Genomic DNA, 11421 nt, shown 5'->3' on the forward strand with positions numbered 1-11421 from the left:
CCTAATGTCGGTGGCAGCTTCAATCCGAGTACATCAACGTCCCCTTCGATTGAAACGACTGCCATTTCCATGAAATAGGAAAATAGTCGCAATTGCTTCGAGCTACTTTTATTTCGCTTTTGTTATTTTTTGTTTCAAAGTATCAATTTGTGTATCATTAAAATAATTTGATTTCCCTTCCACTCGACAAGAGTGCGACCCCAACCGAAAGGTAAGGGGTTTCGACTTTGACTTGACGACCTCATTTGGTACGCATTCAGCTGGCAGGGTTTCTTTCCATCCTCTCTAAAGTTCCCTTCCCATTATCTTCCTTCGATATTACAGAACCCTAATTAGGACCTTCCCAGCGGATATAGAAATGGGTTTTAGTGGCATCTTACGTTTTAAGGTGATTGCTATTTTTATTTGAAATTTAATTGGAACAAAAATGTCCACAACAATTTCATAACTACCTTGTGCTACCAAAACTGTTTACATCTTTCACTCGATTGTATTTCCAACGATTAAATTTTGCAATATGGAATTTATGAATGGGTAACACATGGAACCAGGGCGGAAAACCTAAGAAGGACCCAGCATCTTCTCGGGACGCACCCACTCGTTGAAGTCCTTCTCCGATATGCCGGCGTTCAAGGCCTCCACCTTCAGAGTAGTTCCATTCTTGTGCGCCGCCTTGGCGATCTGGGCCGACTTGTCATAGCCAATGTGCGGATTGAGTGCTGTCACCAGCATTAACGACTCATTCACGATCTTGGCCAGCTTCTCCTTGTTGGGCCTAATGCCCTTGACGCAGTTGCAGTTGAAGCTGATGCACCCATCAGCTAGAAAATACAGCCCATTAAACTATATATTTCCATTATTTTATATAGAATCTTACCCAGCAGCTTGATGGAACGGAGCACATTGGATGCAATCAGTGGCTTGAAAACGTTCAACTCGAAGTGTCCATTGGCACCGCCGACGGAGACGGCCACGTGGTTGCCCATCACCTGGGCACAGATCATGGTCATGGCCTCGCACTGCGTGGGATTCACCTTGCCGGGCATGATAGAACTGCCCGGCTCATTCTCCGGCAGAAACAACTCGCCCAGTCCGCAGCGTGGTCCTGATCCCAGGAAACGTATATCATTGGTGACCTTCATCAGGCTAACAGCCAGGACATTGAGCGCTCCATGCACCTCTACCATGGCATCTCGACAGGCCAGGGCCTCGAAAAAATTGGGCGCCACCACGAAGGGCAATCCACTGAGCTGGGCGATCCGCTTGACACACTTCTCGGCGAATCCTCGGCGGGTATTCAATCCAGTTCCCACGGCGGTTCCACCCAGTGCGAGCTGATAAACTCGCGGCAGGACCGCATCGATCCTCTGCAGTCCGTTGGTCAGCTGCTGGGCATAGCCACTGAACTCCTGGCCCAGCGTTAGCGGCACTGCATCCTGGGTGTGGGTGCGTCCGATCTTGATGATATCCTTCCATTCATTCGACTTGGCCTGCAGTGAATCCCGCAGAGCGGTAACCGCCGGTCGGAGTTCCTTGGTCAGCGCAGTGGCCACCGCAATGTGAATGGCCGACGGGAAGGTGTCGTTGGAGCTCTGTGACTTGTTCACATGGTCGTTGGGGTGCACTGGGTCCTTGGTACCAATACGCCCGCCCAGCAGCTCGATGGCCCTATTCCCGATAACCTCGTTGCTGTTCATGTTGCTCTGGGTGCCCGATCCCGTCTGCCAAATGGGCAGCGGGAAGTGACCCTCATCGTAAAGCTTTCCAGAAATCACATCATCGGCCGCATTCGAGATGGCCGTGCTCAGCTTGGGATCCAAACCGAATTCCTGGTTTGTTTCGGCTGCCGCCTTCTTTAGTATGCCCATGGCCTGGATTATCTGGCGCTGATCAGGGTAGCATTGGGTATCCAATGGTTAGGAACCATATGGATATAATCATATGGATTAAAAGGAGAACCAAGGAACTTACCGGCATTCGCTCCTCCTCGCCGCCAATGCGAAAGTTTATGAGGCATCGCATCGTCTGGGCGCCGTAATAGCGATCCATGGGCACCTCCATGGGTCCCAGGGTGTCGCTCTCTTGGCGCGTCTCAACCTTCTTGTTGGAGCTCATCCTGGTAAAATCAGATATTATATTTAGTAGACAGTACAAAAAATGCTCTGGTAATTTGACAAAAAACAAAAGGAGATTTCGTTTAGTCTCCTTAAGTTTTTAGTTCGTTGGTTTCTTCAAATTTGGCTAGTCATTATTATATACCTGCATGGCAGACTGGCTTGGATGCACTGGAAAAAACGCTAGAGTATATGTAATTTAAAAGAGGATTATAATAATTTAAATATTATTAAAAATGCTTATAGGTGATTTTGGTAAAGCAATACTCCAACTTATAGTTCCATAGAATATAGAGAAATTAAAAATAATTTTCTCAAAGTGTACCCCTTACATAAATTGCCTGTAGTTTTTTGTAACAATTTAATGGAAGGGTGTGTGAGTTTTCTTTGTTTGATTCTAGTGGAAACCATTATACTGGGAACACACGGGATTCTCCTCGAAAATACGTTATATCATCATGCATGGCACTGCGAGCAGTTTTTGTGTTTGGGCCATGGCTTAGACAAGTTGGCCTAGACAAGCAGACATGGCCGACAATCGATGTTGGTTCGAAACGACTTTGCTAGGCGGGTGGCTGAAGTGGAACAAATTAATTTCGTTCGTTTTAATTATTCCTCTTATTCTGTTCTGCTGCGAAACGCTCGATTCCTATTTTCCTGTCCGTCATACAAAGTTGCTATAATTTGAGGGCTATTAACTCGCCGGCTCTTAAGGTCAAAAGTGTACGCGGGAATCATGGTTTAATTATTTAAATGAATTCACGTTGGGATTTCGCTTTTCTTTTCTCACATTATCTGTCCCAAGTCCGTAAATCATGCACATCATGGTGATTTTTTGGTTTTTATTTTAGGTCTTGTAGTTTCTACTTGAAAGGATTTGCCCGCCCTTCGGAGTTACTCATCACTCAAGTTGGGTGTGGCTCCTGTACGTGTGGGGATTAGTATAAATAACTAGGGGTCTTAATATATGAGATATGCAACTAATAGGAAATATAATATTCAGTTCAATTTCTTATCAAGCCAGATGCATCCAAGTGAAGCAAGGCGGAAGTAAAGCATTCTGAGCTGTAATATTGGATTACAAGATATTTGTACGCAGTATCTGAAGTCAACTGTTGACCCCGTGGCAAATCGCGTGTATTCTGGCCGCTTGAAACTTCACACCCTGGCCGGGCACACGAATAGCCGGAGTCTCCCTGTTAGCCGATTTTCATCATGGTTCTTACCATATCCCTGCTGCTGTTTCTTGGGCCCGTCCAGCGAAGTTCTTTCCTTTCTTTTTGGTTTGGCGAACAGCACATGGGCACGCAATGTTTCCGCTGCAGCGGCAGTCTAAAGTGTCCAATCAAGTTTTTGAAATGAAACCTAAATAACATGTCATAATAAATAACCTTCAAGCGACCCGGGGGCCTGCCAGTTGACTCTGACTGCGACTCTGGTTCTGGCCAACGAAGAAATCCAAAATCCTGTAATTACAACGTAAATCCAAAATGTCTCAACGCCGCACAGCCGTTGCAAACTCACCCAAACAATCAAGCACACTCACACACACACACACATATACACACACAGACACACTGAGAGGGCCAAAGGAAACTTAATTCATATATCAAAAAGTTTTTCGGACCGACCAGTGGACGAGAGTAGCAATTTACGCGCAAGTAGCCGGTCTCCACTACCAAGACCAAAAACGCAGACCAAGTCCAAGACGAAGTCCATCACTGAGAGAAAATTCAAGAAGTTATGTTGGGTAATACAAGAAATTCAATTTAATTCCTGAATATATATATTTATACTCCGTGTAACTTGTTTTTAATATTTGGGCAGTAAATGTTGATGGTGTTAATAGTGGCAATAAATTAAATATTAAATTAAATTTGTTTTTTAATATATAAATTCATAAAGATAGTTAGTTATAAAGTTAGTATTAAATAAAGCACATTTTTAAGATTAATTATATTATAATTTAATTTATATTTAATTTAATAGACTTTGGCAAAAACTATACACCAATTTCGGTCAGTGTAGCATACATTGTTCACACTTTACAGGCAGCTCCTCGATTTCGGGCTTGGATTTCTTTAGGGCGCCGTGCGGGTGGTCATCCAGGATCCGGGGGATCTGGCCCAGGAAAGCCGTCGGATACGAAGGAGGCGGTTGGACTGCCTTCTGGGGTCTCGACCCGGTCCTACCACCACCATCCGCCTGTCGTGTCGAATGAGAAACACAGCAATTATGCAATTTGATAATACTTCATTCTCGGGTAATAAATATTAATTATTTTTTGCGAATGTGATTTCGTGTTTCGTGCCCTCACCAACCGCCCAACCGACCCACTGGTCGCTAGTTTGCTGAGATTTATGACCCGCCTGCCTGCAAACGTAATGAGACGGATACGTTTTCCATCTTTCCCCGATTCCATTCGCTCAAGATGATCGCCGGCAACACGGGCTTTCATGTCGGACACGGATTCGGATTTGCCTAAAGTTTCGTGTTACTACAATTGCACAAATGTACAGGAAGGATATTACCGATTCCACTAGTATTAGATTCCACGTTCTGTCTTTGCAGTGTCTTTTGGTCAGTGAGAAACTACTTTTATTTAAAAAAAATTCTATGGTAAAAAGATTGTTATACTGTTGGGGATATAGTACGATACCATAGCTATAACAATTTCGTCCTTTGGAAACTATTTACATTGCTTAATGTGCAGCAGCAAATATTTACTTTGTGGAATAATGCTAAGAATTCGGGTCAATGGGGCGGTATTATTGTAAATTTCTCTGGAGCATGTTCCGGGCTAATATACACATTTGGCGTTAATTAATTTACCCAGCTGACTTGGCTGGCTCCTCAAAGTCAGCCATGGTAACCATGCTACACTTGCGGCCCAAAAACATCCGTGTGTGCGGTTGGCCATATGTATGAGCCCGGGGATTGGAGTCCTCCTCCGATCTCCGCCCCTGGGCATGGATACATTGTCGTTGTCGTCTTTCGCAGGTTGGTTGACTTCCAGGCCGTTAGCTTTCATTTCATTTCGGTTCGGTTCGGTTCGTTCCATCAGAAATCTCTCGTGCATAAGGAACATTTTAATTTTGAAAGGAACTCCGACTGCTGACTCCGGTGGAAATTGCCATAACATCCACATATCACACTTGCACACAGACTTACCGAGCCATATAAAAAAAAAACATATATATATATATGTATAAATAAAAATAACAGAGCTCGGCTAAAGGAATGAAAAAGTTAAATTGAATTGTGTTGGCTCAGTATACTTACACACGTTCGCATTACTTTGGCTACTGCCATTTCAGTGCCAAACATTCCATTCTTGGTCCTGTTTATCCTGCACTTGAAGTTTACGCAACTTTTTCGCTTAGTTCTTGGCCTGTTTTTGCAGGAGCTGCGAGCAAACTGACAAAGTTCCTAGATGTGGCCAAATTGCTTGGGCAGCAGGCGAAAATTGGGCTACGAAAGTTATAAGAAATTCAGCAAAGGCAGTGTAATGGAATATATATTTTGAAACAAAGACTATTAGTTAAGATATGTTGATGGGAAAAACTGATCCTAGATAGATTCGGTATTTGTTTAGGTCCAAGCGTAGGTACTATACATAATCACTTCACATACACATACACACATATGTGTCTGTATCCTTTTGATGGCCAAAATAATTTCGCGTTCGTGGTGAAAGCAGCACAGTAATTTCCTACGCACCACATAACCCAAATGACCAAGTTGTCGCCAGTAAATGGGCCCCTGTCACGTCATAGGTCTGCCATATTCCCGTCTGGATGGTTCAGTTCGGGTGCGGTATAGTGTTTGGCTCTGGTTTTATGTTGGGCTCGGCTGCAGTAATCAATTTTAATATACCTCCCGAAGAGGGCACCAATGCTTGGGGCCCATTGTTCTGGGCCTTGTTAATAAGCTCATGTTGATATTGGTGGCCACATGAAGCCATACGTCGCCACGGCCGGCACATCAGTCAGTCAGTCCGTCTGTCAATCAATCTGCCATTCAGTCAGGATATTGTTGTGGTTTCTTTCCCTTTATCAATATCTGCTTTAGTGGCAAAAGGATTCCTTGACAGTTTGTCAGTAGCAAGTAGTCGAATTATAATTATGTGAAATTATATTGATAATTAATTACTTAAAAACTTGTTTGAAGAAGATGAATTAATACTTTTAGTAAAAGGAAATTTAGTTCAAAAAGATAAAAAACTAATACAAATCATAATGATTACAACTTAAAGATTCATTTGTATCTCAAACTGATACATGTAGTGCACTCAACTGGAAGTCATTGAAATTTATAGGGCTACGTATAGTATAGTATAGTATATAGCAAAGAACGTTTATTTTATTTTATGTCAAAAGTTTGGAGTCTTTGTTTGGTTTGATTTTTCTTTTCTAAACTCAAATTTAATGGAAAACCCTGAAACAAGTATATCGAATTGCCGAACGAAGAATGAAGTGGAAGCCGAGGAAAATATCTAATTCCGGCTCCGTTTTGGTGTGTCAGTGATGTGTCGTTAAACTGTGAAAGACCGTAAAAAAAGACGGACCATAAAAAAATGAATGAGTAGAGAATGGATCAGAGACTCCAAGCGATTGCCGGCCACAAATGAACGGGGCGCAGGCGAGTAAATCATTTTACAATGGGCCAAAGGCCGCCAACGGCTTTATGGCACCCATGAAGGACAATCAAGTAATAGCCGGCGATTTTTACGATGACACAGAACTACATAATAAAAGATATATCAGCTACTGTCCGTCCGCCCATTCAGTCGCCCGGCAAAAAGCGGCTCCGGAATTCAACAAGCTCTGCCTCCTAGTGCCTAAATCGTTACATTTGGCACGCCAATGCCGGCGATGCATGTTGGCAATCACTCTTCCGCCAGTTGGACTCCTCCGACATTTTCAATTTTCCATCCCGTTTCCCTGGCTGGTGCGTTTTCCCTGTCAGCATATCGAAATTGACGCACAGCACGCGAGCCAATAAACCCTGTCAGTCTAGAAACATTATGCATGGAATAAGTCCTCAAAATCACACGCCATCGCGAATTACTTTTGCGAACATTTATCTATTTATCCGTGAGATTGCTACGGAAAATATTTTAAAACTTTATTAACCTAAAGTTTTACTACAAATCTGGTTTAAGTAACATATCTCCTATTTTATAATAATTTTAATAATGTTCTTTGGGTAAGATAAAAGTAAGAAAACCTCCTTTAGTTCAGCAACGCAAATTATTATATCATATTATCAGATCATAGATATTTAAATATTAAGCAGACCCAGATATTATTCAACATCAGAAATACTCCAATTTGAAATAAGAAGTGACAACAATTATTTTCGGAATATATTCAAAACAATCGTGTGTAAGTTGTTGAACTAAAGAAATTAAAAAACTTCAAATTGATTTGCTACGACATCACGGAATCGCGCCTATTTTAAATGAACTTTTCAATTTGTCACTTGTTTGGTGCTTTAATGTTCTTGGTTTTTTGAGGAAAAACCTTTGGCCGACTTGATTGACAGTAATGACATTTTCACGATTCGCCGGGCGGAAAACACTGGAAAGCTAGTGCGCTAGCACGACAACCGACAGCTAGCAGCAGTCAATAATAAAAATTGCATGTTGAAAACACATTTGGGATTCCGAGAGTCACACACAGTCATTCTGTTGCCAGTCGTCCCTGTCTCCGTCGCCGTCTCCGCATCCCCATCCGTATCCGAATCCAAATCCGTATCCATATCCATCGCAGCGGAAGCAACAGCAAGCGAAGCGGTGGAGCGGAGCGCTTGACACTCCGTGCCCAGTGGAATCGGGATTGGGAAAACCCTTTTAGTTCCTCCTTTGGGGGTCGGGGGACTCCAGTTAATTTATTTTCGGTTAATTTCTTTCGTTGGTTATGTTAGTGCCGCCCGCGTTTCCGGGAAAACCCATGGCCCCTCATTTATTGCACATTGGCAGGAACTTTGTGATTTACTTCACTACAGTGAGCAAAAAAAATAAGAGCAAGGACATGCCAGAGGTTAATTCACAACTGGGCTTTTCCGGTGGCTTATTTAGTTAGTTTAGTTACTATTTACTTACTTTAAGTAAGAAAACATTATCTAAAAATATCCAAGACACAATGGCTTTGCCATTCAAATTGTAATGCCATTCAAGTACCCATTTCTTTTTTAGAGCTTGAACTATAAACTTAGCTCAACGCATCATCATCATATAAAACTTTTCTATCTTAGAAAACATTCAATGGGATATAAAAAAGAGCTAGCTTTATCCAAAACCCCAGCAGAAAATCAAATAAAGCATGAACAAAAAATAAGCAGAAAATATATATTAGCAATAATTCGAAACATACATTTTTTTATTGCCGCTCGCAATCATTTAATCATCTGGAGTCATCAGTTTACTCTGGCCAAAATGTGATGAAGTGGGGGGCAGCAACTGGGATTGGGTGGTGTCGAGTGGCGCAGGGTGGTGCGAAGCGCCCTTCGAAAGGAGTCTGAAGCCAGGCAGTGGGAATAGCACATTTTGTCGCGCTTCCCCATCGACCATTTGACACATGTGTCACTTGCAACCGTTCCGCTTGCCACTGAAGTGATAGTGCTGTCAGATCAGCAGTTTTCCAGTCAACTCTAGCTAGTTTTGCAGTTTAGAAAGAACAACTCCTTTTCAAAATGTATTTTTTGGGGCTACAAAAGCGTGTTAGTTTTTATGTTTATTGAAAATAGTATCCGAAAAATTATAAAAGCTATTCTACTTATTTAATTCTGAAGTAGAAGTAGGTAGAAAATTATATATTTTGGAAACTAGTCCCATCTCTATTAATTGTTATTTTAAAAGTTCCTGAATATGTTTTGGACTTCCAAAAAACTTTCAAGCCATAATTTAACCTTGAATATTTAACAGGCTTATCAAACAGTAAAACTTACCGTAGCCAGCGTTTAAAAGTGCTCACCTAACCTTTATCCATCTCATAACTTTGAAATGTTTTTATATAGTCATACATATCAGAGTTATGGTAAAACTTAAAACTAGCTATCTATAGTCCAGATTTGACACCGAAAAAAATCAGCGGCAACTCTGGCGACTGCGAATGGAACTCAGAATGGGCCTGTGAGTGCGACTGGAGCTGTCGCTGAGCCTTCGGTTGACAGCTGTCAGTGTCAGTTTACATAATTTATAGATTTCAGCGCATAAAAAAGTCATAAAATTTACAATGTTGCTTTCAACAAAAACACATTCGGGCGATTCCTCTGATGCCTTATTTTTATGAGGCAAGACATCAATTTTCGCACAGCACAGCACAGTCTAGCCTGCCTATAGCCACTACACACACACACACAACTATGCCATGCCCCATTTATATTTCTCAATTTTCCATTCCTCGAAGCAGGAGGAAAAGATTGTTTGTACTGCCATCGCCATTGGCATTCGAAATGCTTTTGATTTATTTGTATTTATGTGATTCCTTTCTCATACTCAACTCCAGCGATAAATTCTCGCACTCAACAAAATACATAAACGATTTATAGTTGCGAAAAGCGGACCAAACAATAACTAACAAAGCGCAGCGGCAGTGGCAACAATGGATTCGGATTCGGAATGGGATTGGGATACGGATTCATTCCAAGGCGACCCAAAAGTAGCTCGAGATGGCACAGAAGTGAGGATTTCGATGCTAAGTCCCTCAACGCGGCATAAATCTTTAATGGACAACCTTTCGCACTTTTTCCCGTTGGATGTGATTAAGCCGGGAATGGACTCTTTATGGGAATTCAGCGAGATATAGTAGCGAGTATGCAGACAACCATCTCAGTTCTATTACCATTAAACTTCTTTTACTGTATTAAATGTGACTATTATGAAAAATAAAAGAATTATTGAACTATATGATGAATCCCCCAACCAAAAATTGTTACAAATATAAGTTGGCGGCGAATATACAGTAAAAGACTACAAATCAAAAATCTGTCGAGCAAACGAATTGCAAAAATAAGGAAGCATTTCAAAAATAAGGAAGAATTTTAACTAGTAAGTTACTTGGAAATATAGCGCTGCAATTATCCCTTTGGCTTCTCAGAATCAGAATCAAAATGGCAACAGATGCAGCTGACAAGGATAAGCCGGCGTACTCGTTCTTCTTTGGTTCGATGGGAGCGGCCTCGGCCATCATCTTTTCGGCCTTGGGAGCGGCCTATGGAACGGCCAAGTCGGGCACTGGCATTGCAGCCATGGCCGTAATGCGACCCGAATTGATCATGAAGTCGATTATTCCCGTGGTGATGGCTGGCATCATTGCGATCTATGGCCTGGTGGTCTCCGTTCTGATTGCCGGATCTCTGTCGGATTCGTATACCATTCGCAAGGGATACATTCACCTGGCCGCCGGACTATCGGTGGGTTTCGCCGGATTGGCGGCTGGATTTGCCATTGGGATTGTGGGTGATGCCGGAGTGCGGGGCACTGCCCAGCAGCCACGCCTCTTTGTGGGCATGATCCTGATCCTGATTTTCGCCGAGGTCCTGGGTCTCTATGGACTGATCGTCGCCATTTACTTATACACCAAGTAAACTGCGAATTTTTTTACACTCAATAATGTTTTAGCCCTCTTAAATGGGCAAATGTAAACTGAAATGTTTCATAATAAATGTTACAAACTGTTATAGTATTTGAACACAACTAACTTGTTAGTTCATATGAATTTTGCTTAATAACCGGACTAAATCATACCTGTTTTCTAACCAAGAAGCAATCAAGAATCCCCTCTGCCACAGTCCTCATTCACTAAAGTCGCCTGTGACAAATCTGGGCCAACTTAACAATCACATCACACGAACGCAGAGCCACTGACAAAGTTACAAGCTCCCCCAAGGAATTTGCGGAATATGTATTCAAAATGCAAAGCAGCCGAGCTAGGGCCACAAATAAAAACGCCATGGAAAATGGAGGAGCAATTGAAGCCCCAGCCCCACAAACAATTCCGTCCCTTCCGCGCCAGCGGTGGCAACAAATTTCCATTTTAAGGAAAACGAAACAACATCGGGCTAAGGTTGGGGGGACTTTCAAAAGTGTCGCCCTTTTTAAGCTCGATAGTCGAGTCGAGTCGGGCTCATATTTTCCAATTTGTTTAATTGAAACAAGTGGAGGGTAACGAAAAAAGGCGCTGAAAGGCAATGGGGAAAACCACTCAAAGTGAATAAGCAACCGCAGGTTCGATTTTCAATACTGAGAATGGCTTTTGCGGTCCTTCGAGGTTATAAATATCCTAAAACCCGGAAAGTAAGA

General features: G+C 42.3%; 2 protein-coding genes across 2 annotated transcripts; one reads left to right on the top strand and one right to left on the bottom strand.

The window, feature by feature from the left end:
* Positions 1–399: 399 nt before the first annotated feature.
* LOC117141699 (probable fumarate hydratase, mitochondrial) lies at positions 400–2176 on the bottom strand. Its single transcript, XM_033305306.1, has 3 exons — positions 1972–2176; positions 878–1886; positions 400–821 (listed from the first exon to the last, which is right to left on the bottom strand). Exons 1-3 carry the CDS (start codon positions 2113–2115, stop codon positions 562–564), a joined length of 1413 nt encoding a protein of 470 aa, XP_033161197.1. The 5' UTR covers positions 2116–2176; the 3' UTR covers positions 400–561.
* Positions 2177–10077: 7901 nt separating this feature from the next.
* On the top strand, positions 10078–10804 carry LOC117140390 (V-type proton ATPase 16 kDa proteolipid subunit). Its single transcript, XM_033303257.1, has 2 exons — positions 10078–10167; positions 10217–10804. The coding sequence occupies exon 2, from the start codon at positions 10230–10232 to the stop codon at positions 10704–10706; it is 477 nt and encodes a 158-aa protein (XP_033159148.1). The 5' UTR covers positions 10078–10167; positions 10217–10229; the 3' UTR covers positions 10707–10804.
* Positions 10805–11421: the final 617 nt, after the last annotated feature.

This window comes from Drosophila mauritiana, chromosome 3L (assembly GCF_004382145.1).
Source record: "Drosophila mauritiana strain mau12 chromosome 3L, ASM438214v1, whole genome shotgun sequence".
In the NCBI taxonomy this organism is placed as follows: Eukaryota; Metazoa; Arthropoda; class Insecta; order Diptera; family Drosophilidae; genus Drosophila; species Drosophila mauritiana.

Coding starts and splice junctions, on each gene's coding strand:
- LOC117141699 (XM_033305306.1), bottom strand. CDS start 2,115: ATGAGCTCCAACAAGAAGGTTGAGACGCGCCAAGAGAGCGACACCCTG. Junction 1,887..1,971: donor GCGAGGAGGAGCGAATGCCG/GTAAGTTCCTTG, acceptor TACCCTGATCAG/CGCCAGATAATCCAGGCCAT. Junction 822..877: donor CCGTTCCATCAAGCTGCTGG/GTAAGATTCTAT, acceptor TGTATTTTCTAG/CTGATGGGTGCATCAGCTTC.
- LOC117140390 (XM_033303257.1), top strand. CDS start 10,230: ATGGCAACAGATGCAGCTGACAAGGATAAGCCGGCGTACTCGTTCTTC.